This window comes from Apteryx mantelli, chromosome 3, assembly GCF_036417845.1.
Source record: "Apteryx mantelli isolate bAptMan1 chromosome 3, bAptMan1.hap1, whole genome shotgun sequence".
Lineage (NCBI taxonomy): Eukaryota > Metazoa > Chordata > Aves > Apterygiformes > Apterygidae > Apteryx > Apteryx mantelli.
This window is the reverse complement of record NC_089980.1, coordinates 35,721,206-35,746,307: the sequence shown is the minus strand read 5'-3', so window position 1 is coordinate 35,746,307 and position 25,102 is coordinate 35,721,206. Positions and strand designations below refer to the sequence as shown.

The following is a 25,102-nucleotide window of genomic DNA, read 5'->3' as shown; positions in this document are numbered from 1 at the left end:
TTATTTAAATAACAAAAGGGTCTTCTCAGCACACCAATGAATCATATCTACCCCTGAAATTCTATCGCATTATTTACTATTTATGGGTTAGTTTTCAATACTATCACAATAATAGAATTGGCTTTTCTAATTAAATTAAAATTCATATTTTGCCTTAATTATTGAAATAATATAGCACAAAAGTAACATTTAAATGTTATAGTTTGATGATAAATTTTCATGATTTATTAAGATACAAAAACATACTTCGGTTGGAAATCGGGTCTAAATCCTTCAGGTAATTGCAGCTCATCCATTTTTTCTGAACTACCAGAGTTACCTATATAAACAAGAATAAGGCACACTGATTATTCACTTATATGTAATTTTTACATTATAGAAAGTTGCAGGCTTAGAGCACTAGAAACTGAAATCCCAAGTTATTCTCACCACTTTTGCCATCATCTCTGAACTCCACTGTGGTAGAAACATAATACTGGGTCTGTTTCAGGAAGGTTTTTACATTTTCACAGACAGATACAGACAGTTCTTTCGACTTACTTGCACAGTCTTCATCTCTAAGTAAATATAGTGCTTTTATTTGCTGGCATACTGTTCTGATCCAGTGAGCTAGGTTTGGTTGACCTGAAAAGTCTAACCTGTCCAAAAACAAACAGAATACATTCATTATTTAAAAACCAATTATGATACAGAAATTATAAAAATTAAATCTGTATAATTTAGTAACACCTCTTGTCTAACTATAGGCAAATGACAGTGCGTAGTAGAAGAAAGGGTGCAGAAAGACTATAGAAGTATGACAGAAAGAATCTAAGGCACCTTCAGAGACACTAAGTCTAGTTTCTTGCTCCTAAAGGTGAAATGTAGTTATAACCATCACATACCATAAAGAAAGTAAAGTGACTACTAATCTGCTGCAAGATCCTTTGGCTTATAACTTCAGGAACTTCTCTCATGAAAATCTACTTATCTGTTGATCGACACAATGTTCCACTGGTTTATGGACTACTCGGACCACTATCAATTAAATGGCTCTACCGAGTGACAGAATTTGTTTATTCTCCCCTTAGAGTAGTAATACATCCACACAAATTATTGTTCTTCTCATAACTAACAGAAGCTAAAAGCTTATAAATTGTGAGATAATTTTTTTTAAACATACTTCACTTTTAAAACATTTTTTGAACTATAATTTCTTCGTCTCTTCTTAGCCTACAAGTGAATTTAGTTATTTTCTCTATAAAAGATATATTAACAAAGCTTTTTATTGGCTGATATGCAATTATCATGAGGAAATACGAACATCCAACAGCAAAAACTTAATCCTTGTAACACAGTTTAAGTTCAATGGAATTTGTGCTGGCATTAGTAAATGTCTGTAACGTGACACTTGATCTTTTAATCTGGTAAATATTTATGTTTTCTCATTTAAAAAATAGCAGTGCTCATGTGCACCACTGGTGCACTAGTCTACACTACAAACCAAACCAACATACTGGTTACAGATTTGTGTTTGCTATACTCCAGAACTTTTTTGTGAAGTCTTGAACCTATTTTATGCAAGTATAGATAACAGAAATTAATTATATAAACCAACAAATATATTGCATAAAACAAACGCTACAAAGAACTATCATACAAAGCAAACTGGAAAGCAAAAACCTTATTTAATGGGATCAAGAAACTACAAAACGCAAGTACTTATTTTTAAAAGTAGAGCCAACCTCCAAATTTTTGTCTCCACTGATGCCGTAACAGTCATTTGTCAATCTACTCCACAGGAGGAATCCCTGCGTTCTTTCCTCTAAACTGTCCTCCTTTTTTTGTATTCTTTTCACATTTACTTTTCTTTCTTCTTTCTTCCTATGAGTCACTTCACAGGCATTCCATGTTTTATTTCTCAAAAGGCTTCTTCTCTCCTGTTTGCACATTTCTCTATCTTAAGGCTTTTTCCTGCAGGTCCTACATTTTACTATCCTTTTACTGTTCACACTCTATATTTGAAATTATAGAACAGCTGAGGAAGTCACATAAACTAAAAGAAGCAGGGAGGCAATCCATTTCAGATTATTAAAACAGAAAACAGTAAACATTTTGAAAAGGCAAAAAAAATAAAGAAGAGTTTGCTGTTCCTGAGATCATGAATAGCCTTTGGTTTTGGTGTTTTGTTTTGTTTTTTTTTTGGGGGGGGGGAAAGGGGGTTGAGGTTGTGTTTTGTTTTTGTTTATAAACAGTCCAACATCATAGCAATTGCTATAACAATGAAAGACTGTAAATTTGCAATTTATGGTGTTTGATTCCTATAACAGTTTCACTTGCAATAAAGCTCTTCAAATTAATTTAAAATACCCATTTCCCAAGCACACAAGCTGATACAACAAAGTAACCCATAGATGTAGTTCTCATTAAGAACAACTCTGATGTGGAGCCTAATTTTGAGGATTATTCTGATATTCAAAACAACAAATGTACATAAGGATAGCCTAGATTTTTTTTATTTTTATTTTTTTACATTTATTGAGGGTGTTTATAAAGCATACAGACCTGTTGAATAAAACTCTTGGTGGAGGAAGCAGCGGAATAACAGTGTTGCTTAAACATTCACAAAGTGGGCAAAGGAATTCACCATTTTCTACATCATAACTTGTGTGTACTCGTAATCTTTGTTGTCTTCGTTGTTCTTTCGCTTGGACAGCATCAAAATATCTTTAAGAAAAAAAGCAAGATATTAATGACATGTTATTAAAACATCATTTTAAAACATAAATTCATGAATACTCCTGAAGGCACTGTATTGTCTTTTCCCAGATCTACATAAGAAAATTGTCTGTAGGAAAAAAGACCTACCTTCTGACTGATCAAGTATGACTAATTGCTGGCTACCCCCAGTTTTTGTCAGTCCAAATCTATCAGTGATAAAAGTTCGTTGGGTTGTCAAAAATCACATTTAAGTCTGAACTTTAGCAATCTCAATTTAGGAAAATAAATTGGGAAAGGTGGTAGAGAGAATGTTGAAGGATTTAAAAACACTAAAATTTTATGTAAAACTGAAATTTAAAGGGAGATGCCCTGAGCTTTTTTTTTTTTTTTTTTAATCCCTGTGCATATTCCATTACAGACCACAACTGAGCAAGAACAGAACAACTGCTCGTTGATCTCTGAATCTCGTATGAAAAGGAATTGAATTCACTGCTTTGCTAAATGTAACTGCTGTTTTAGAAACCTCTGGGATGGTTTAGAGCATGCCAGATGATGACCACCCAAAAGTGGTCTCTGCGAATACAGGCATCTAAGGATACTTCCAGGAGTCAGTAGTAACCACACAGGGCTGTACATCTGCTACGTAACAAGACAGCGAATGTCACATCTTAAGCGAGCAGTGGTATCAGAGATTGCAACTGAGACCTGCTCAGGATCACTGCGCACTTATGGCCACAGAACTTCTGGACTTCCGCCCAGGCTGCTCTGGGTGCTCCCAACAGGCTTATGCTCTTACACTACTGGACATCACCATCAATTTACCCAGAAGGCAAACCTGAAGCCTGACTTCACACTCCTTCCCAGCCTAGGAAATGAAGAATTTGTCTACATGCCCCTAGGAAGTGTAACACATATTAGCCTTCACGCATAAGCCAGGCATCTTAGAAGCTACGCTGAGGACCAAAGCAAAGGTTTAGCCAAAGCCAGAGGCTTGAATAGTTTGCATTTGCCACACAAACACCACAGATCACAGAGCACCTTAAAAACAAAACAAAGCCCCACCTATACATAATGAAAATAACTGAAAGACTTATAAAAAACTAAGATCAAGGGCTTAAAATTTACTTTATGTCAAAGATAAGTAAGGCTGAAGTAGGTAGCAGATGTTTCTAGTTCAAGCCAAAGGGGATGGCAGAACTGAAGAGTGCAATTCAGCAGAGAGCCCAAGAAGGAGCAGAAACATGTCTATTACTGGACTGCTAAAAACAAACAAAATGTGAGCTTCAGTGCTCAGAAATACACGCACCACAGACTACACATATGGATAAATATCCAAAGGGAATGAGAATTGCCATGAGTGGCCTCAGATTCTTTTCATCAAGATGAGAGATAGTAAATCAAACTTATTTTAAGTGTTTGTAATATGCTTTATTATAACTGACTTCTAGTTTTCTTTTAACCCAGAAAACTGCTTTCACTGTTTCATTACATTCCTTTTAAAATTTATTAGGTGGTACTAATTCTGCATTTAGAATTAGTGTTATTGGGCACACTGATGGCTGACATGCTATTTGTATTGAAAACCTAAATACAGCTTTTTTACCTTTGCCAACAATGGGCATGCATAATATGTCCGCAGCTACCCGTGTGTGTTCCACATGACAGATCTGGGTGCATGAATAATGGGTCATATTTTTCTGTATAAAAAAAAAATTCACTTTGGAATAAGCATTTATTTATCAAAAGACTTAATTGCAGATAAACACTGCTGCATTTACATGCATTATTAAAATCTTTAATGTACCACAGAAGTATTATTCATTCGATGAGACATAAATCATATTGCTAATGCATAACAACTTTTTCTGTTGTGTAAAAAATACTATGTCATTCTGTATTGAGTATGTGCTCTATATTTAGACTTCAAATTAAGTATTTGAAGGTGCTGAGCCCTGGCACTGGTCACCAAGATTTACCTGCAGTTTTGGTTGTTCAGCACCACTAAAAATGAGGCTAACAACATTAATCTTCAATATCAGAGTGCAAAATGATTCAGTGCAATATTTTCTATGTATTTACATATTAATGGCATTATTAATGGCATTGTATCAAGACGTGAGCCATTTCAGAAACAATTATCTTAAATCCAAGTTTTGGGGGGGGGGGGGCGGTTGTTTTGTTCTGTTTATTATGGCTAAGAGCCATTTCAAATGATATGGCTGAGAAGAAGCAAAGATACATCTTGTGCTCTTACAGCAGTACACGAATGCTTTCCCTACTTATAATGTTATGTGAGTAGTTTAAGAATATGAGCTTCCAAACTTGATGGGTTTTTTGATAGTTATAAATAATTTCCCATAAATGGCTGTTGAAAGTTTTTTTTAGATACGCTTTGCAGTTATTTTTTATTTAGAATGCACTCTACTGCACACAAAAAATATAGGAATTTTGCCACTGATTACAATGAAGTCATTCACAATTATACAGATAACATGAGAAGATGAAGCTATACTGTTTTATAAAAAGCATGTGGTCATTACAGGCAACTCTGAAATTCATAATATTAAAGACGACTATGAATACCACTTACCAGGGTCTGGAATAATTTTGTTTCTATTTTTAGATAACACAGTTGATCTTTGAATAAATGCTGCCAAGACCATAGCCCTGCTGTCCACTTTAACTTCTTGTTCTTCTTGACACAATATACACATAACAACCTGTCTGTGTTCAGCCACTCTGGTTTGCTGTGGTCCCAAGGCTGTGAGTTTTGCATCTGAAACTACAGGGCTGGGATATTCAAAGAATACTAGTGAGCAGATCATACTTTAAATGTGATTAATAAACATTTATAGCTTTATGTTAAATACTCTGACAAAAAATAATTTTGGCAAGTATATAACAATACCTGTGTCCCCCAAAATAGTTATGCATAAATATTTTCTAGGGAAAAAAAAACAGAACTCCCAACAGTGGCCATTTTTGATATCCTTATTTCTTTCAAATTATATTTCAACAATTTATCATCCACAGATGACAAGCATGCATCAGCTATTTCCAATTTAGTAAGTTTGATTAACATTATCACTTCAAAAAAATCGCCTTCTCTTCATTTTCTCTTCTTGTCAAATTAACAATTCTACTGGATTGTTTTACAGGAAAACAAGTTATCTGCTTACACTGAGTACTATGAAGATGGGAGGAGGGAGAAATCAATATTTATCCTACAATCTTGACAGTAAGTGGAAAGCAGCTCCCTTTACTGCTTCTTTTTTAGTCTCAAATTTTTGAATAGCTCTCCATCAAGACTAAATAAAAATTGCTGTTTGGTTTAAACAGCAACAATAAGACAATATGATGTAAAAGTTAATGAAATCTCATTTTAATTTTTTTTCTCCTTTACCTATTATCATGTACGCCGGAGGCTGAAGTATCTAGTTCCTCCAAAGTCTGCTGAAAGAGTTCTTTATTTTCATTAATGAAGTGCCGTTGCATCTCAGACATCTGGGCCATGATCTTCTCCCTGCGCAGCCTGGCAATCTCAGCTTTCCGCTTTCTCTCAGCTTTGTCTTTATCACGTGAACTCTGAAATTACATTGTTCATTTAAAATCTTGTTGCAACAAACAATTTACGTTACCTACTGCTATGCATAACTTATACTAGCCACTTAGCAATTGGAGTCTCATAAAAAGACAAAACCTCAAACTACCAGAAAGTTTTTGTGCCCTCTTTGCTTTGGCTCATGTTAAATGCCAGGTAGAACTGCAGATCCAGAAGCGCACTCCCTCCCCACCCTTGAATTTTATTTTTTATTTCTCTTTTCTTTGAGCATGCATAACATGAAATAAAAAGGAAAGTAAGAAGTCCCTATGGCTGCTCTCCCTCCATCCACACTGGTTGTATTCTTAACACATTACAGTACTCCAAAGGTCTTTGGGTAACATCTAGAATGTCACGTCACGCTAAACAAACTGCTGGTCATTCCAGAAAAACTGTCAAAGTAAAAAAAAAAAAAAAAAAAAAAAAATGTGTTCGTATGTTTTTAACAGCTTCCTGTACAGTCTGAAATGATGGGATGAGTAGAGTCTTTAAGTGCTATGATCAGTGCTATGAACAGTACTAGCAATAGTAAACTTGCCAGACTTTTGGAGGCCACAAGAGGTAAAGCAAAGGGAAGGAGGAAAAAAAAAAAAAAAAAAAAAAAGGATCAGGAGCTCTATCACTAGGTTTTTCAAAGAAAGTGTGTGGGTCTAATCTACAAGCTATGAGACAGAATTAAGATTTCAGAAATCACTGAGATTTCTGCTCTTTGATTTAGAGCAGCAATTAGAAATGTAATTCATTGCTGGTCATGATCTGCACCAGTTTCAGATGAGCTAACTGCTATAACTTTTTACCTCCTCTATAATATTTCCTTCCGTCTCCACCACAGGACTTGTAGAGGAGCTTTCTCTTAGCTTCTTAATAGCATTGAAAGTCTGTAAAAAACAAACAAAAACCAAAAAAAACTTCTTAATCAGTTTGACACATGAATATACAAAAACTGTGTTTACTATAATGCTGGCCAGATAATGCATAGTGTTGGATTCCAGAAGAGAAAACAAGCAGGCACAACAAATCAACATGGAAAATACAAGGAAATCACCACAGTGTAGGTAGCAAAGTTTCAAAAATCCTCTTTCCAAGATTTTCATGAATTATATAGAACAGATTTACCTTCAATATCCATCTAATCATGTCCTTGTGTACTTCCAGATGAGGTGCCTTTTGCAGTGTTTCTAGCATAGCTAGTATACTAGGGGAATTATTGGGTGCCTCTCCTGGTCCTGAGAAAAAAAACAAACATGACAATTGATTATATTTATACCCAGCAATCTGATCACTCATCATAATAAAAAACTTGTATAAATTCAACAGCTGAAGAATCTCTTCAACAAATATGTGCAATGTATGTCTTTCATTCCCCCCAAAATATTTTCATAAATACCCTCTCAATATTGAAAAGTTAGAGGGAATAGTCTTAAAAGCCTTGTGTGTTGACTGTTTTTTTCAAGACCGCATACACTGTATGCATTCCCTGGCTGTTTGACTCTTGGGAGCTGCCATGTACAACTTACAATATTATATTTCCCACCTATTTTCAATGGAAGAGTCTTATCAACTTCCATGTTTTCACAAAACTACAGGAACTAATCATAAAATGCAGGGGAGAGTCAAGATTAAACAACTATTTATTAAGAATACAGCTACAGTATTTGCAATTGTAACGTTTGATCACGTATTTCAAGACCCCAGCAATCTTTGTTGAGACACTTCTTCAAAAAAGATATTAAGAATAAGATGTGCTGGAAATTATTCTATTTTTGGATTTCTTTTCTCCCCTAAACAAGGCATACAGTATGCTACTACCACAGAATCTACACATATATGTAAAGTACGTATACATAATTTGGTTTTTATAGAATTTGAGAATTCCGTCTTTTGCACACTAAGCTATAATACCAAAAAATTTTTTGATGGGTAAACAAACTTTTGCTAAACGCTATCTCAAAAGAAAATATTTGAAGCAACTGAAAATGCCAGCATATTATCTGTTATGCATTTGAAAAGACAGGCATACTTGATATTTTCTGAGTGAAGGTAAATGTTACGACATTCTCCTCACTGAGATTCTCTAAATGTTGTTTTTCTTCTTGTAGTGCCATTCCAAGCAAGTGCAAAACCTAAGTAAAAATTATCAGTTTTAGTCCTTTTCTTAAAGCATACATATAATTTCTATATATAGTTTGAGTATTTCATTAAAAGACAAAGAAGTTATACAGCAAAATTAAATAAGAACATATTTAAATAGTTCCATAGCTACATTAAACATTAGTGACAACGTGTGTTTATAAATTCTTGAAACTTCACCAGACATAAAAGCATTCCACTGCTCATATGTCTTTGTTTGCTGTCCTGCTTATTCACTGTGAACTCTGTGCTTTGGGATAAGTTTCATTAGTTTCTCTTATTTCTCAACTTTCTCCAGCAATTGCATACTATTATTGCAACTCTCTGCACAGAAGCATGATGCTATTTCGTGTGCGTGCCCACGTGTGCGTGCATGTATATTTAACCACATACAAAAGTTAATTGACAAAAAATTAAAATTATTAAACCAATTTTCCTTTAACACTCTAGAAACATCTTGAAATAAATAAAAGAGAATGTTGACTTAACCTTTAGGTCAGTAAAAAGCTGCAACCTTGAATATAAAAATTAAAATTACCTATTTGGCCCTAAAATAGTCTGAGTGGCATTTTACAGCTGAAATGCTTAAATTTGGTTGTGTGCTCTGTCATGCTGAATCGACCACTTTCATCATCACAAACGAACTGTCAGGACACCCTAGGTAAAAGGCCTTACTGAGTGCCTGGGATTAACAGTGTAGGAAGTCATAAGTACTAAAAATCCCCACCAGAACTGGAACGAAACACTCCAAGATAACCATATAACTCTAAGATCTCCACAGAAAAAATGGTAAAATTTTACTCTTGGAGGGGATTTTGTTTTTTGTTTAAAGTAATGGTCAATTTTTCCCAGCTTATCGCATGGCTAGCAGGCCTCATCAGATGTAGGCCACCTCTCCCAGATGCCTCATGCCAACCTATGCATGGTGCGCCCAAGTTGAGTGTGGTTTGCCCGGGAAAGTCCAACTGAATGGCACCAGTGAACAAAAAGCCCTGTTTCTGAGCAAATACTAGGTCCTTCTTGAATCCTGAGTTTGGAGAACAATATAGAGGCACCCAAACGGCTGAGCATGTTTTAGCTCAAATACAAAATACCTTACGCTATTCAAGTACTTATTTTAAAGCCTAACATACTTATGTTACTTAAATGTGACTGCATTCTCCAGTTTTTGCTATGATTTATAATACTGATATACTGTTCTTTTTGCAATAAGGTATTTTGTCCGGAATTGCTCTCTTGTTGATTTGCATTTAGCTATAAAAAGTAATATACATTCAACTAGACTGAATGTCAAAAAATTAATATTCAGCTTCACATCTGGGGCTTTATTTCAAAATGTTACTTCAAAAATCTATCAACATTTTCCAAAAGTTTGGTTTTGGAGGCCAAACAACAATCCCTACCAATATGAATAGCCCCTTTGATGGCAGTTTGCCTTTAGCTAACAACTTTTGCACATCCCAGATGACCATCATAGACAACAAAACCTAGAGTAGCTCTCCAGGTTTCTAAAGATCATTATAAATACTGAAGAACAAACAGTTCAGTTCAGCTTTCCAATACTGAAACATTTTCCTGTTAGAAAATTCTTTTCTGTATTTTTATGATTTTTTTCTAAAATGACTTAGCCTACATTGAAAATAAGCAAAGAAATGTCAGAAAAAAGTTACTATGCTTTACAAATTCAACATGCAACAACTCAGATATAACTGGTTCTCTGCCACAATATTCCGCAATTATTTCAACTGATCCAAGCAGAATTCTTCCCTCTTGTGTGCACCTGTTAGAAATTTACCTGTCTTCCATACACTTTTAAAAAATAAATTGCACTGGAGGCAGAGAGGTCTCCCCAGCCTTGTATATCTATCAGAAAACACCACTTACTACTCAAAACATATATATTCTGTATATGTTAATATATCAAGTAGGCAATAAATAAATAAAATAAATAAAATAAATAAACAAATGTTAAAATGCTGAAATACATATTCCTTCTTTAGCACATGCATAATTTCAAATACCGAAACATACCCTTTGCAGCATGGACTCTGACCAGGCATAGCCGTTGTGTTCTACTGCCCACTGCAGTATAGTTCCCATAATGCACAGCATGACATCGGATTGCAGAATATTAACCAGGCTTGCAAAAAGCGGGCAGAAAGGAGGCAGAGCAGGGGGTGGAAGTGCTGAAAGGGAAATTTGTGTTTTTCACATTTGAACATCTCTAAAATTTGCAAGAGCCATATAAAGCACCCAACTTTCAGATCGCTTAAGTCTAACCAAAGACAGCACACAGTTGCTTGATAAATAGTATTACAGATAAGCATGCTGTAACATTCAGCATTACTTGCATTTAACATAAAAGTTGAAGGAACAAGCTACTCATAAGGCTGGTTCCATGACAGATTAGATTTCTGTCTATGACCAGGAAGATAGATGAGAAAATACTACGTTTTCACCAATTTCTGGCTAACCCAAGAACACGATATTAGTCTAAAAGTGTCAGGGCAATATGCAGTTCCACAGGTGTTTCCTTCTTCTCCCATCCTCCCTCAAAGAGGATGTACCTGTATCTTCTCTGTTCTGTTTTTTCAGCTTTCTTTGCGCTTCTTCTGCCTGAAATAGAGGAATTACGCCAATTTTACTCAAAACCTGTACAAAAACAAAACTAAAAAATAGCATTTTTACTTTATTACATTGTTACAATTTTTCCCCCTCTTTTCCCTAGTCTTCAATAATAAAAGCAAGTTTCCATGTCCTTTCAATTTGTCTTACATTCTACCTGAAAGTACCTCATACTGCTTGCATCTTCAGAAGCAATCTTTTATCTTAAGCCAGCCTGGGTTCTTTTAAGTGTAAAATCAGGAGCCATATCTGAGCTAAAACAGTAATTTCCATAAAAGTAAGGGGAAATACAGACTGTTAAAATACTTTCAGTAAAATAAGGCCTAATAAAACTACAAGTTTTACATAGACAAACTCCTGAAGCCTCACTGATTTCAGTAGTTCTGTATAAGGTGCAGCATCCGATGGCACAGAAATCACTGCAAAATCTCACCTAAATTTTGTTAACATTCTCAAATATGTTAACCTTTTCAAAAAAAAATGCTGCCTCACAATATTCCTTCACAAAATAAATCTTTAAAAACAGAAAACACAAGGAAAATGAAAAACAGAAGGTTAAATTATTAGTTACCTTTGATTGCTCTGCCCTTGAAAAGTGATAGAAATACAGATTGAAGTTCTTGGCACATTCTGGTTTTAGTTCATACAGCCCTCTGCCTGTTAATCCAGGTTTTCTACAAAGAAAAAAATAAATATGTATAACAACAATGTTCAATGGTTATAACCATTTTTATGCTGAAATGTTAAACTAGAACATCTAAAAAGTGTTGCTCAAGAGACAGCCTAGAAATCAAATAAGTAATAGTATTTAGAGTGATGCAGAAGAGCAAAGCCATGGAGAAAACAGTGACCCAGCCCCCTTTTTCTGTTCTCTCGTTTTCACTAATTTAGGTATTCAACTTTTAAGGTCGAAATACTAGAATAAAGCAAAACATACTTAAAACAGGCAACTTCTTCAATCACACTTTCCATTCCCGTCTCTCTGTTCTCCTACATTGAGCAAAAAGAAAAGGCAAGATAGTGTTACTATGATTCTTGAATTAAACGTGTTTTAATATCACACAGCACTAGATAAACAAGCAAATTAGATGTAGTATTATTTTATTAATGCTCCAGAGAACTCTAAAACAAGTAACATGAAAATAAATTCAGAAATACCATGTCTTCAAAAGTTTTTTTTTAATTGTGCCATTTTTTAAATTTTTTACTGTTTTTCCTTACCCTAGCAAACTTAGACATAACAGACATTAATAGAAAAAAATTTCTTAGTTTACTCAGTATATATTAGGTATATATTAGTCAATATTTCTGTTTCCTAGACCTTTAAAACTAAATAAATACAGGAGAAGGCTAAAAAGTCAGGTCATTGAAAAATGACAAAACTACCACACAAAAGGTAGCAGGAGAAATCAGTTCAAATATGTAATAGAGCTTCATACACAAGTTACCTTTTAAGTCACATCCCTTTCCTGCAATACACATTCATAGCAGTTAATAGTTCATGGAAAATGTATTTATTTAACTAAGACTGACAATGTAATTAATTTAGAATTCTAGCTTAAAATGTTTTCTTTCATCCAACCCTAAAATATTAAAAAAAAAAGCTAGTCTAAGTTTTGACTGTTCAGATTTTGTTTGTTATCCATTTAAAATATTTAGAACAACGAAAAGAATTCAGAAGATTTTTATTAAAAGTATTACCAATATAGTAGAAGGTTAACTTTTGAATCTCGACTTTCTCCTTGAATCGCGTTAGAAGTTAAATTTTTTTTTCAAACAATGTTTTTGAAGCCATCTTTGCTATCTTGCACAAGTGCTTACAGAGGATTTCACCTCTATGCTTCATTTATATGAAGCATTTATGTCACGTTATGAGCATTTACATTACAAGTCATTATATTGTGCCTAGTATTTTCAAATACTGTTAGGCTTCAAAATAACACAGCTGATATTTTTTGATAGCTCTGGCAACAAACTTCTATCCTTTTACTCAGGGCTTACTGTCAGAATACAGAGACTGCTGGCCAGGTGGCCTGATAAGAAACAGTATTAAAAAGAAAAAGAGCTGAAGAAGCTCTCATGTCTTAGCTCCTACCTCTTTCAGATGTTATTTCCTTCTACAGCTCTTCCCTACCTCTCCCTGACACCTATCATTAATCTGTATCTGTGCTAATCTTACTTTTTGCATAATCGTGCTGCTCCCATTCCACATTTAAGGGCATAAACATGTTTAAGACAGAAATTTTCAGCAATCTAATGAAGTTGAAGTCACATTTTTCCCAAGTTACTTACATCTTCAGGTAATGCCTTTACCAATTCACTGTGAGCCATGGGCCTGATGCTCAGCTGATGGATGATCTCTCGCTTGATTTCATCTGTTGCGTTTACCTGTCCTATTCCAGGACTGAATCGTTCTCCTGTGAACAAAATATAACAGTATTTTTGTGAGGGTTTTAAAAAATATTACTTTATTTTCTGTTCTTTTGCAATTTAAAGGAAAAGACTAGAAAACAAATATTTTGGGGGAAATCCCACGAGTTCACCCACTAGTGTTCAAAAATATCAAATAAAAATATCATCAGTGTTCAAAAATATCACATCTTTTTTCACGAGCTGGATGACTCTGCAGGACTGATACTTGTTCTTTAAAGGAATAAAAATAGAAAAAAATTCAGCAAGTCTTTCCTTCTAGGAAAGCTGTCTGAACTGCAAGAAACTGGAAATGGAACTGAACTTCAGATGACAATGAAGTATGCTCATTCTACACCATTAAAAAATAAATTAAAAAAAGATTAAATGTATTCTGAACTTACCAACAATCATTATAATGAGGTACAGCATTTCTTCTATAAGCGTGTTATTTTGTTGAACAATATCCTGATTTAAAAACAAAAAAAACAGAATAAACATTGAGTAAAAAAAAAAAATCATTCCATAAGCTGCAAATATTTTTTCTATGTTTCAAAAATATTGTCCTTTTTCATGCTTACACTCCAAAATTAAGCTTTTCTGAAATGCAATCACAATTGCCTTAAAATTTTTGAATAATGAAAAAATTATACATCAGTTTCTTACATTTACCATTTCAACATGTAAATGTATTTATGCAAATTTCAAACTGGTCAAACTAAAATAAGGTATAGTTACTTCCGTATTTTTGTGAAGAAATTACACAGAGTTGGTGCAACAGAGTCTGATAAACTTTCAAAAACAAAATAGCAAATTTTCCATTATGGCAGTATAAAAAATACCTTGTTAGTATTTTCTGTGCTAAATCTTTTGCCATAGTCTGGAGTACTAAATATCTGATAAAGTTCAAAGCGACTCAGCATTATCATCAGGAAATGATTTGGATCCATCATAGATACACCTGTCTATTACAAAAGAAAAAACAGTTATTATAAATAGAAAAAAAAAATCTGGTGTTAAAGTATATTTGTACTTCATAGACAACATTCACAGTATATTCCTTATGAAATTCATTCTTCTCCCTCTATCCTGGCCAAAGAGATTTAACTACTTAAGTTTACCCTCTCAGGACTTCAATAATGCAAGTGACAACATATGTTTGAATAAACACAGTCCTTTGCTTTATCAATTTGATGTCCTTTTAAGTGTAAAATACCCATGGTTATTCTTTCTATCCCAAATAAAATCCACTAAAAGTTTTTGTTTTGTTTTGTTTCTGCTAACTCTGTTCCTGCTGCCCCCGCTTCTAGAGGGCATATTAAAATGTGTGTTTAGCACTTAATGTATACCATGTACTGATTTAAAAAACAGATTATAAATTCCAACCCTCAAAACATTAGCAAGACTTTCCAAACTTTCCTGAAAAGAATAATACCGATTTTATAACATAGCCACACACATTCACTTCCATTTCTAAAAAACTAACAATTAATATCCATAACTGGCTAATTTAGATACATTGTTAACTAACAGATAAGATTTTAGTAGCAGTTATTTCCTGTTGATAACAGGACTATCTTTAAGACAGAATAATTTCTCACAAAACTACTTATATCCACATGATGATGTGGATGAACACCACAAATCAGGGACAGATCAAGCCTTAGTGAAATATATCTGAAACCACAAGTAACTCCGGACATACACATTGTGCTGGGTAGTGCTAAGTCTAGATAAGATTTGGGGGCCCTCTTGCAAAAAGATTTTGCTGTCTTGGTCAACTACAAACCTTCAGCTGCAAATTTTAGCTTTCATCACTTCAATTTAGATATAACGTGTCAGATCTTCTTGTGTCAGGGCTAAGTTCACTCTCAGTTTTGGGCTTCAGAAGAGATTTTACAACATAGCAAAACTGGCAAACTGCTATATGAGCTTCTACCTGCTATCCAGCATTTTAAAGGTCAATTTTGATGGGAAATGAGAAAGGGAGAAGAGGCAACACACGCACTGAGCCCAATACTGAAGACCTGAAGACCCATATAACTGCCACTATAACATCATCCATTAGTTAAAATATTACATTCTTAAAGATGTAGTATTATACAGCCATTACACAGGAAGTTCTGCATTTTCTGCAGCATGTTTAAAAAAAAAAAAGGATTACAACAGTGTCTCCTCTACATAATTTTCCTGCAAGGACACAGATACAATAATGAAGAACAGAAGTTTTTCCATAAAAATTTTGATTTTTTTTTTCCTTGCCATTAAAGCGTTTTGATGGAGCTGTATACACATGCACATGAACCCTGAAAATGCTCGATGAAATGCAAATTGGTATATGTGGTTACCTGAAGCATGACTATGTCCTTATCAAACATCTCCCTTCTGCACTTCACATTATGATAGTAATAAATCTGAAAAAAAGCGTAACATTTAATGAATATTATATTTATTCTAAATTTAATTTCATTCTGGAAAAATAAACTCTTGTCATACAGTATTAGTGACTAAAAAGATATATTAAAAGTCTGTAAAATTTATATTGATATGTTTGTATGCAAAAAGCATTTTAATATGGCATAAAACATGCATAGCTGCTGGCTGAGTTGTATTGATCCAATGTTTAGACTGCATACACTTAACAGAAGGAAAAAATCTTGAAGTGTTTTGGGCTAAGTTTTAATATATTTACATGTTTAGTATTTAAGTGTTGGAAATTCATGGGAGAAAGTCCCTGCAGTCAGAGAAATGTTCTTTCTTTGCTGCACAAAATGCTATTCCATTAGTTGAGATTGAATCTTTTAGGAGATGCTGGTTTCAGGAAAATGTTAAGAACATGTTAGAACCACATTTAATCCAAACTATTCTAGGAGTAAACTCAATAGTAAGATGAAACAGCAGCAACATGACCATCAGTACATGGCACAGAAAAGTAGGAAACGTCGATTCCACAGCAGTTAGGGGAAAAAAAACAGACTGTCAAGTTTCTAGGCAGGACTGGGAACAATCTCCAGTATGCTCTACTTTCCTTGGGTGGTCGGCCACCATTTCTCACCAATGTTACATGAATGAGACAGTAGAGCATGCCTTCCCTCTCCTCCTCAAATTGCAGATCCACAAGCAAATGTCCATTCCTATCTTCTGGGAAAATATCCTAGAGTATCTGGCTGAACATGAGTACTCTATAGTCAATGAAAAGAAAAAGGCTCTTCTAGACCACGGAAGCAGTGAAAGCTAACACAGAGAGTAATTATTTCTCCATCAGAAGTTACACTAAAATTTCAGATTTGGTAAGTATCTATAGTAATATAAACATTGCTATAGTTGTATATAGCATTGCTTTTGCTTTAAAAATGACAACGAAGACATCACCTTGTAGGAACACATTCTTAGGTTGAAAGGCAAGAGTGTCAGAATTTAAGCTGTTCAAACAAACTGATTTCAGCCTCCAAGTGCACATGCACTGCAACTATCTGATGAAGATGGGGACTTGTGGGAGGGAAAGAACAGTTTCGCGATTAAAGCAAGTTAACATCTCACAGAACTAAATCCTATTTCTTTTATAATTTTTGTCTTGCTAAGTAAATCACTTAAGACCATCACCCTGGTGGGTGGCACCAACACTACAGTATCCATTTTATAGATGTTGTGCTCAAAACACCTAAGACCTTATTTGCACAAATGCAGAGAAAATTTGAGTCAGAAGAAGCTGGTCTCCAGAAGCACAAGCTCTCTCTATATACAGATATAAAAAACAAGAAACACTGTTCTATCCCGGTTCTGATACTTCTTTACTGTGTGATTTCAGGACTTTAATTACCTTATAAACAGAAATAGTAATAATATCTTACCTCAGGGGTGCATATTTATATATTTGAGACATATTTTTACAAGAAGGTGATGAATGCATTACAAAAGAAATACAGATCTAATTCAGCACTTCTTGCCATTGCTGGACAGCGTACAGTAAACAAGGTAAGGGACCTTAACTGCATTATACTTAGAAGCTTCTTTATGAGCAGATCGCTAAGTCCACTGAGCATTGTAGCAGTCCTAAGATGGAAAAAAAAGCAGCTTCCATCTAAGAAATCAAAGATCAATTTAAAAGCCTAAGTATTCAAATGATGCAAGTGCCTCACTCCCATTGCCCTTCCATAAGGTTTCCACAAGTGGATTTTGAAATCAATATTGAAGTTATGTTTTTAAATACAGAAAGGGAAGTTCTTGAGGTCTGAAATCACCATATAGAAAGTTACCAGCAAACAGTGATTATACAGCTATTAAGTACTTACCTGATTAACAAGAGAGAATCCATTTCTTCTCCACATCCCTGCATGCACTTGAGCGCATAGGACTAGGCATCGCAGAGGATGTTCTATCAACATAGGTGGGCTAAGTTCACTCTGCATTAAATAAAGAGACATAGTATTTTCATATAAATAGAGAAAAGTTAAAGAAAATGGGGTCAAAATGGAGGAGAAGGGAGGATATTATTATATCATTAAATAATTTTAGGAACATGAAAAAGTAGCAAGTCCAAAACACATATTAAAAAGGTTTGATGAGCTCACTTAACAATCCATCCAATCACTCTGCTAACAAATCTCACGTTTAGCTTTGCTCCACACAAGTACTCTGTATGGACTTAAGTTTATTCCTAAACACATTTAATGTTATCAATTTAATAACATTGCTATTTTCTCTCTCTTTCATTCAAAGCTTAGTTATTCTTTCAAAAGAAATTTCATCTGCCATTTCTGCTCTATCCTCTTTCTATTTATTTCGCTCTTTTTAACTTCCCCTCAAAGCAGCAGTGTACCAATAGGAACATGCAGGAAGCAAAAAATAACTGGGGAACAAAATTAGAAACTCCAAAGCCAAGGAGAAAAAATTAGGTCATGTCAGCAGATACTAAAAACAGTTTCCACTGTGAAAAGAAAAAAGAACGCATGAAGAATAAAATACAAACCTTAAATTTGAGTCTAAATAATATGAGGGCAATACTGATTGCTTAAGGCCTAGCCATGAACATCTATTCATCTTTTAAGAGGTAATTCTACCCACTGCACAAAGATGACTTCTCTAAACAGAATTTGTAGCAGAAAGATAATTTATTTTTAATAATATTGTACTCTTACATAACCAATTTCACTTCCAGCATATTAATTTGTTATATTTAATGAATATGTTTTATCTAATTACATACCAGGGGGAGCAGCTCAGGAAATTTATAGGCCACTTCAGTTTTACTCAGCAAAACATGCAAGCCTATATGAATACATAAAACAAATACATATATTATATAGCATACAATATTTTACATAATTTCAATAGGACAAAAAAAGCCATCTAATCTACTATCTGACCATTTTCTAGACATAATCTTCATGAAGACGTTTGCATATTTATCTTGTTGGAGTTAGAGATTTTCTGAAGAGACATCACAAAGTATAAATTTTGAGAATTAAAGTTTCCCCATTGATTCTGTATAATATTTGCAGGACAACAGGTGTCGGGTTTTGGCTTTTTTCTTTCTTTTTTTTTTTTTTTTGCTCATGTCATGTCCCCTCAGAGATAGCCAAGTATCCTTGGTCTATCAGGTCAAGTTACCAATGACAGATGCTCCATCCTTTCCATCAGTCTTTAGGTTTATAAAAATAATAATAGTTCAGGTACTATTATGAGGCCCCTGCAAAATACAATAAAGTTTGTTTTTTAAGCTACAACGCTTCTGCTTGTAGTTCGAAAGATTCAAAATTCTTTGCTTCTGAGCTCTTCGATGTTTTACCCAAGAATTAACTTTTTCACTTCATTACCTGTGAATTTATTTTACTGTCAGATGATGTTGATGCCATTTAAACTAAAATTCAATCTTTTTTAAACACAACTGTTCAACAAGTTAGCCACAATACAAGGGGGGGGAGGGAGGGCGGGGAAATCATTGACTAATTTTCCAGTGACACACTGGTCTGTAATCAGATGTTTGATAGACCTGCTCTCTAACAGAACGTCGATTAGTCTATTCAGTCTGACAGCTATCCATATTTCAAAGGAATTGGTCAACTAGAGATTCTATTTTGTTGGACTTTTTTTTGCATCAGTCAAATGACACAAGAGCAGCAGTAACTGCCTACAGCATCCCCCCACTGACAGTTCCAGAGGCCTGACAATTTCTCCCAGGCCTGAAACCAGAACAGTTTCTCCAAGGCTTAGGAACATTTTGTCTAAAGGCTATCCAACAGCTAGAAAACAGCTAAAATACACTCTATTCAGGCTGTCAACAGCTGGTGTGTGGTTCCTTATGTCCACATAAATTTAAATTACATTTATACAATGTTTTGGTTACCTGAAATATTTCAAACTAGTTCATACCTGCAAGTAAACGAGAAACTGGGAGATGAACGCTAACTTTTTCCTGAGAAACACAGTATCTGATGGTCTCAACTGAATGTCCACACATACTGAGAACAATAGGTTGCTCTCCATCAGTAAAACCACTGTGACACTGCATCAACACAGTCAGGCATTTCTTGTAAGCTTCAATTAACACTTTCTCCTACAAGAAAGATTGTGCTTTATGCAGATTATGAAGAAAACAGAGCTCTGCAAAAACAACATAGCCATTGTATATACAAAATCTGATGGTTTTGATACAATGTTTTGAGTTTTACCTTTATTAATGGTCTTACAAGATTAAGACAAGGACTCCAACATAAACTGAATTATTAAGGACACAGATCCTGACACTCATCCAGGTACATCTGATTAAACAAAGACTCACTAACATGTTTCTTTGTAACTGGTACCACAGAACCTTCTGAGCAATGACCGTGTTGTGTCAGTAAAACCTGCAAGCTGACTAAGAGTGACAGATTAAGGCCAGTTTGAATGTTCAGATATTCTATGATCACTTGCTCCATGACAATATTTTACTGTGCTGAAGTTCTGCTGTCCTAAAATTTGAAACACTTATGGTATAGAAACCCAATTTACAACCAGGCAGCACAGGTAGATCCAGGGCCTGGTCCTCTACTCCTCCTTTGCAAATAATTATAACCTAATAGTGTTTAGACAGACAATCACAACTTCTGGATGTTTGACAGAGTTCTTTCAGCAGTATTTCTTGAAAGGCTTAATCACATTTTTATGAAGTTGTCAATTCAAGCTCTAAAAAAAAAAGTCTTCAAATACAGAAAAATTTGTACTGGCTCATAAAGGAAGATTTTGGCTGGTGGTGCAATGATGTGTTTTGTTCACTGTTAACATATATTACTGTTTCATCTTTTTTTCACATATTCACATGGAAAAAATAACCTAAAAGGAACTTACATCCAAAGCACACCAGTCCTGCATCATTGAAATAACAAGTGTTAATTTCATTTGCAATGTAAATGCTGCTTCCCATTCTGGTTCCATTTCAATGTGTTGTCCTACTTGACGAGTTATTGGATCCATGCCCTGGAAAGAAAAGAATTGTATATTGCTGAAATGCACCACTGAAACACCCTGACAACATAACATAAATATGGGACAGTGGTTACTTGTTTTTATTCATATAATATTGCTACAATACAAAAAAGAAAATTGAAAACATTCTAAAAGGATTCAGACAGATCTAAAATAACAAGAAAATGAAACAGGAAGTGGAGGAGATAATACTGGGACAAAAAAGGTTTCAGATCTAAAATCTATTATTTTTAACATCTGGGAAAATTTCATCATCATGAGCCAAGTCACAAATTCTTTTTACAAAAACTTTTACATATATACATCACCTTACAAAGCCATTTCACTTTTCAAAAATGTATTTTCTAGGGACATGCTATTAAATGCAGATTAGCACTAAATAAAGACTGAGTACTAGAGTGCCTAATCAGATCTGGGCCTAGTAAGATAATTATGGTGTGATCTGATAATTGCAGTATATTCAAGAGAAGAAACTATCTTAAATAGACTAACAAGAGATAAGTATTGAGAAAAATATTCTACTGACATACCGAAAAATGGGAAAGATTCTCATTATACCTTATGATCACATGGCCATTTGCCTGGGTAAAAGTTGCACTGCTTTTTAAATATTCAACTCTTAAGATAACACGGCGCATAAAGAGGCTGAAAAAAAATCACAGTGAAGGTGTCTACTTGTATGTCAGGAGACTATATATTCCTTAATATGAACAGCAACTCTGCTGTCACTCAGGTAGTATCTTGAGCACTCAGGAAGAATGAACGTTGGTTAATATGGACAAGATTTTGCTCACACAATTAAATGCATCTTTTATGCCTGTACAGCTGCAAAATATGACAGAACTGACACATTTCTGTTTGAACTGATTTTCCTTTTCACTGCCTTCTACAGCAACAAACTGAACTAAAAAAGTTAGGTGAAACATTTTATGCTCAGGCAAACATGACATGATTCCAACAGTTATACCAAATTCAAGTTATCATAAAATGGAAGTTCCATTAAATTTCATCAATTTTTAAATCATGAAAGCTAGTCTCTTGTTTTAAGAGGAAAATGTGTTCTGAAAATTTTGTACTTTACAAATTTACATACCTGCATACATTTGAGTAATTCTAAGAAGGCACCAAAACCCTCCAGAAACTTGTGCCTCAAGTCATCTGACCACTCAGTTGGCTTACTTATCAACACATACCTGAGTACATTAGAAACAAATGCAAGTGTTAATTTCAATTTTTTTTTTTATTGATCAAATTAGCACACTATTAATATACTTACTTGAGATCCAAAATAAGGCTCTGAACACGTCTGAATTTGAAAGCCTGTAGAGCAGTGTAACGTTCAAACTGAAACCTGCCTTGGATGTCACGGTGCCTTAAGTGGTCCATAAAAGTTTTGATGATAGTGGTCATGAGATTTTCTTCTGTTATTAGCATTCGAGCCTATGCCAAAGTACAGTGAAATCTGCTGTAATTAAAAGATACTAGTAACAAGAATAAGTTTCATACTGCACAATGAAATTCATACATGACATTTTACCCAAAGCAGTTATAGTATCAGTATACTCCTCTGTTTTAATTATTAAAAGCCAAACTTCCAAATATTGACTGAAAAAAAATGGAATATAACCAGAAATTATCATAATTCAGATCTCTCCTGTAGAATTTTTCTTTGACACAATAGTTACAGAAGTTCAACTATGGTTAGGCTGCTGCTAACCTACTATCTTATTACTAACTTGTACCTTCCTTTAAGTATCTGTCATTTCTTCTCTTAATAACTTAAGTATGAGCTCTTTATGGCAGGGACAGCTCTTCCGTTTTCTGTTTATAAACTATCAAGCACAGTGGTGAAAAGCCTGAGCCTTCTGAACTCCTAAGAAACTGTACAGTTTGATTTCCACATCAAGATTGTGTAAGGTGACCTATGATTCCTATCAGGGGCTACTACACATATCCATGCGCTGCAGGAAACAAGTCAGCAGGCATTGCAAAGGCGGACGTTGCCAGATTGTCTCCCATGCCCAGCCTAACCCAGCCCAACCCTGCAACACAACAGGGGGCACTGAGGAAATTCCTGCCATCTCCTACTTATGAGCTCTTCCAGAACTCCTCCTTTCTGTTGGATCTCCAAGGTAAACAGGATGAGTCTTGTGGCTCTCAGCTCCCATGAAGATTTTATTACATGGCTGGTAGATTCAAGACTGGCCACCTTGATGTAGCACAATGATACTGTGGTTGTTGACTACAGCTTCTGGATTCTGCAGTTGCTAATGATACTCCAGACTGAGTTTCTGAAATGCTCGGGGGGGGGGAGAAGGAATCTAATGGTTAACATCAAAACAAAACAAAACACCACCAACACAATCACCCATCTTCCTCCAAACCAAACCACCTCTGTTGCTTGACAGCTAACTCTGAAATCATTTAAATCATTTTCAAAATGTTATTGGGGGTGGGGAGGAAGATATTTATATTCTTCAACTTATCAAGAAGTTTAAAATAATTTCAAAAGCCCATAAAAAAGGGAACAAAAGTGCTGCTATATAAATACTACAATCATTCTGAAACTCCTGAAAAAGGCCCATTATCTGTATTATTACACAGCTGTCTAGCAGATTTGTAATAATGCAAATCTAGAAAATAGCACCATCTAGAAAAACCCACTTTGCTCACTACCTTAACTGCCATGTTATTACTGAATTTTGGATCTCAGTTTCGGAAAGATTCAAAAAGCACTCATTTTAGAAACAATTCTGACTATGAAAATCAGATTTTCATTTCCAGTACAACTCCAAAAATTAATTTGGGTAGTTTGTACTACAAGGTAAGAGACTTATTTGGAGACTGGAACAAAAAGGGAGGTTTCTCAAGCAAGCATAAACTAGTGAAAGACCAGCAGAGTTAGTCAACTGGGAACACAACCTGAAGCCCTGAAACAAAAATTAAGTGGAAGCATGAAAGGAGGCTGGTCTGAGTCTAGAAGTACCACAGGAAGTAAGTAATATCATAAAACAACTCTTGCTTGCACTTGGATTGGTTAGAAAACTAAGATAAACACAGTAGATCGTTTATAAAACTGCACCAGGATGGCATGCTCTGCAACTGCAGTACGTAAATCATAATGTAAATTTCTACAAACAGTAACTGTGACCTGGTACTATCAGAAATTAAAGCATTATGCGTGCACCTAAACATTTAATATCTTTTAAAAAATAAAATAAAATAAAATAAAGAAACAAAAAATACTCAAACCACTCTAGGAAGTCAGATTCAAAACTTCACGAAGCTCATGTAAACCCATAGCAATATCTGTAAACAGTCTGACTACTTTGCAGCAGCAGTGTCCTGCATTTTCATTGTAATAATGTTAGATAAATACGCTGTCTGGGTTCAATAGCCTCATGTGGCTTTTAACAAATAAAGATTTCCTTTTTTTTTTTTTTTTTGGTCTTTTAGTACTTACAAGAGAAGGCACTGTGAATATCTGTATCGAGAGGTCAGCAATTGAAAACTCTCTGTCGTGGTCATCTTTCATAAAATCACTCTGCAATCGCTCATAGTTCTATTAAGAAGGAGGCAAAAAAAGGCAAGGAGTGCCAACTATCAGTTTTTAAAAGAAAGACAGGTACTACTCACCAGAGTAGGTACAGTGAAGAGTTGGACAGACAGAGCAGCCACCGATACTGCCCGTTCGTGATCATCCTCCATATAATCTCTCTGCAACTGCCGGTAATTCTAAACAACAAGGGGAAATTCACCTCTAATCCACACTGACCTGATTTTTTTTATTTAAACGTGTGCTCTGGGAAACTAATGTTATGATAAGGGGACAAATAGCTCTGATTATTATCAAAATATCTTGTACAAAGAACATGACAACTTTTCAGCTCAGGCATGAGATCGACTCACTCTGATTTTCACAGTAAAGGATAGTATTTTACTTGCTACTTAAAAAAAGTTATTTTTCTTCAGCAGTGAGTACAGTTTTGCAGTGCTGATTTAAAGCATTTCAGGTACTAGTTACTGCAGAAATGCTAATCAGCATAACTGCATTTCAAATACTGTTCCCGAGCAGTGCTGTAACAGCTTACACCTCAACAATGTGGAACGATCAGCTCTCAGGAAGTGATAGCCTACAATATTAACTGTGAAGACAACATCTGAACTGCC

At 34.7% G+C, this 25,102-nt stretch overlaps 1 protein-coding gene across 2 annotated transcripts in view; it reads right to left on the bottom strand.

The window, feature by feature from the left end:
• Positions 1-25,102, bottom strand: part of UBR2 (ubiquitin protein ligase E3 component n-recognin 2) — a 58,560-nt gene that overhangs the window by 11,717 nt on the left and 21,741 nt on the right. The window contains exons 11-34 of one of the 2 annotated variants that reach the window (XM_067293124.1): positions 24,569-24,667; positions 22,209-22,372; positions 22,026-22,125; positions 20,795-20,923; positions 19,838-20,021; positions 18,672-18,733; positions 17,758-17,868; positions 15,814-15,879; positions 14,308-14,430; positions 13,870-13,933; positions 13,349-13,473; positions 11,994-12,046; positions 11,628-11,730; positions 10,999-11,047; positions 10,463-10,617; positions 8,322-8,424; positions 7,418-7,527; positions 7,099-7,179; positions 6,104-6,285; positions 5,291-5,490; positions 4,304-4,397; positions 2,545-2,706; positions 541-638; positions 247-319 (exon numbers count right to left, since the gene is read on the bottom strand). In XM_067293124.1, the coding sequence (XP_067149225.1) occupies positions 247-319; positions 541-638; positions 2,545-2,706; positions 4,304-4,397; positions 5,291-5,490; positions 6,104-6,285; positions 7,099-7,179; positions 7,418-7,527; positions 8,322-8,424; positions 10,463-10,617; positions 10,999-11,047; positions 11,628-11,730; positions 11,994-12,046; positions 13,349-13,473; positions 13,870-13,933; positions 14,308-14,430; positions 15,814-15,879; positions 17,758-17,868; positions 18,672-18,733; positions 19,838-20,021; positions 20,795-20,923; positions 22,026-22,125; positions 22,209-22,372; positions 24,569-24,667 (2,690 nt within the window). Of the gene's footprint in view, positions 1-246; positions 320-540; positions 639-2,544; positions 2,707-4,303; positions 4,398-5,290; positions 5,491-6,103; positions 6,286-7,098; positions 7,180-7,417; positions 7,528-8,321; positions 8,425-10,462; positions 10,618-10,998; positions 11,048-11,627; positions 11,731-11,993; positions 12,047-13,348; positions 13,474-13,869; positions 13,934-14,307; positions 14,431-15,813; positions 15,880-17,757; positions 17,869-18,671; positions 18,734-19,837; positions 20,022-20,794; positions 20,924-22,025; positions 22,126-22,208; positions 22,373-24,395; positions 24,495-24,568; positions 24,668-25,102 lie in introns of both variants that reach the window. The other variant, XM_067293123.1, reaches the window with a different exon arrangement.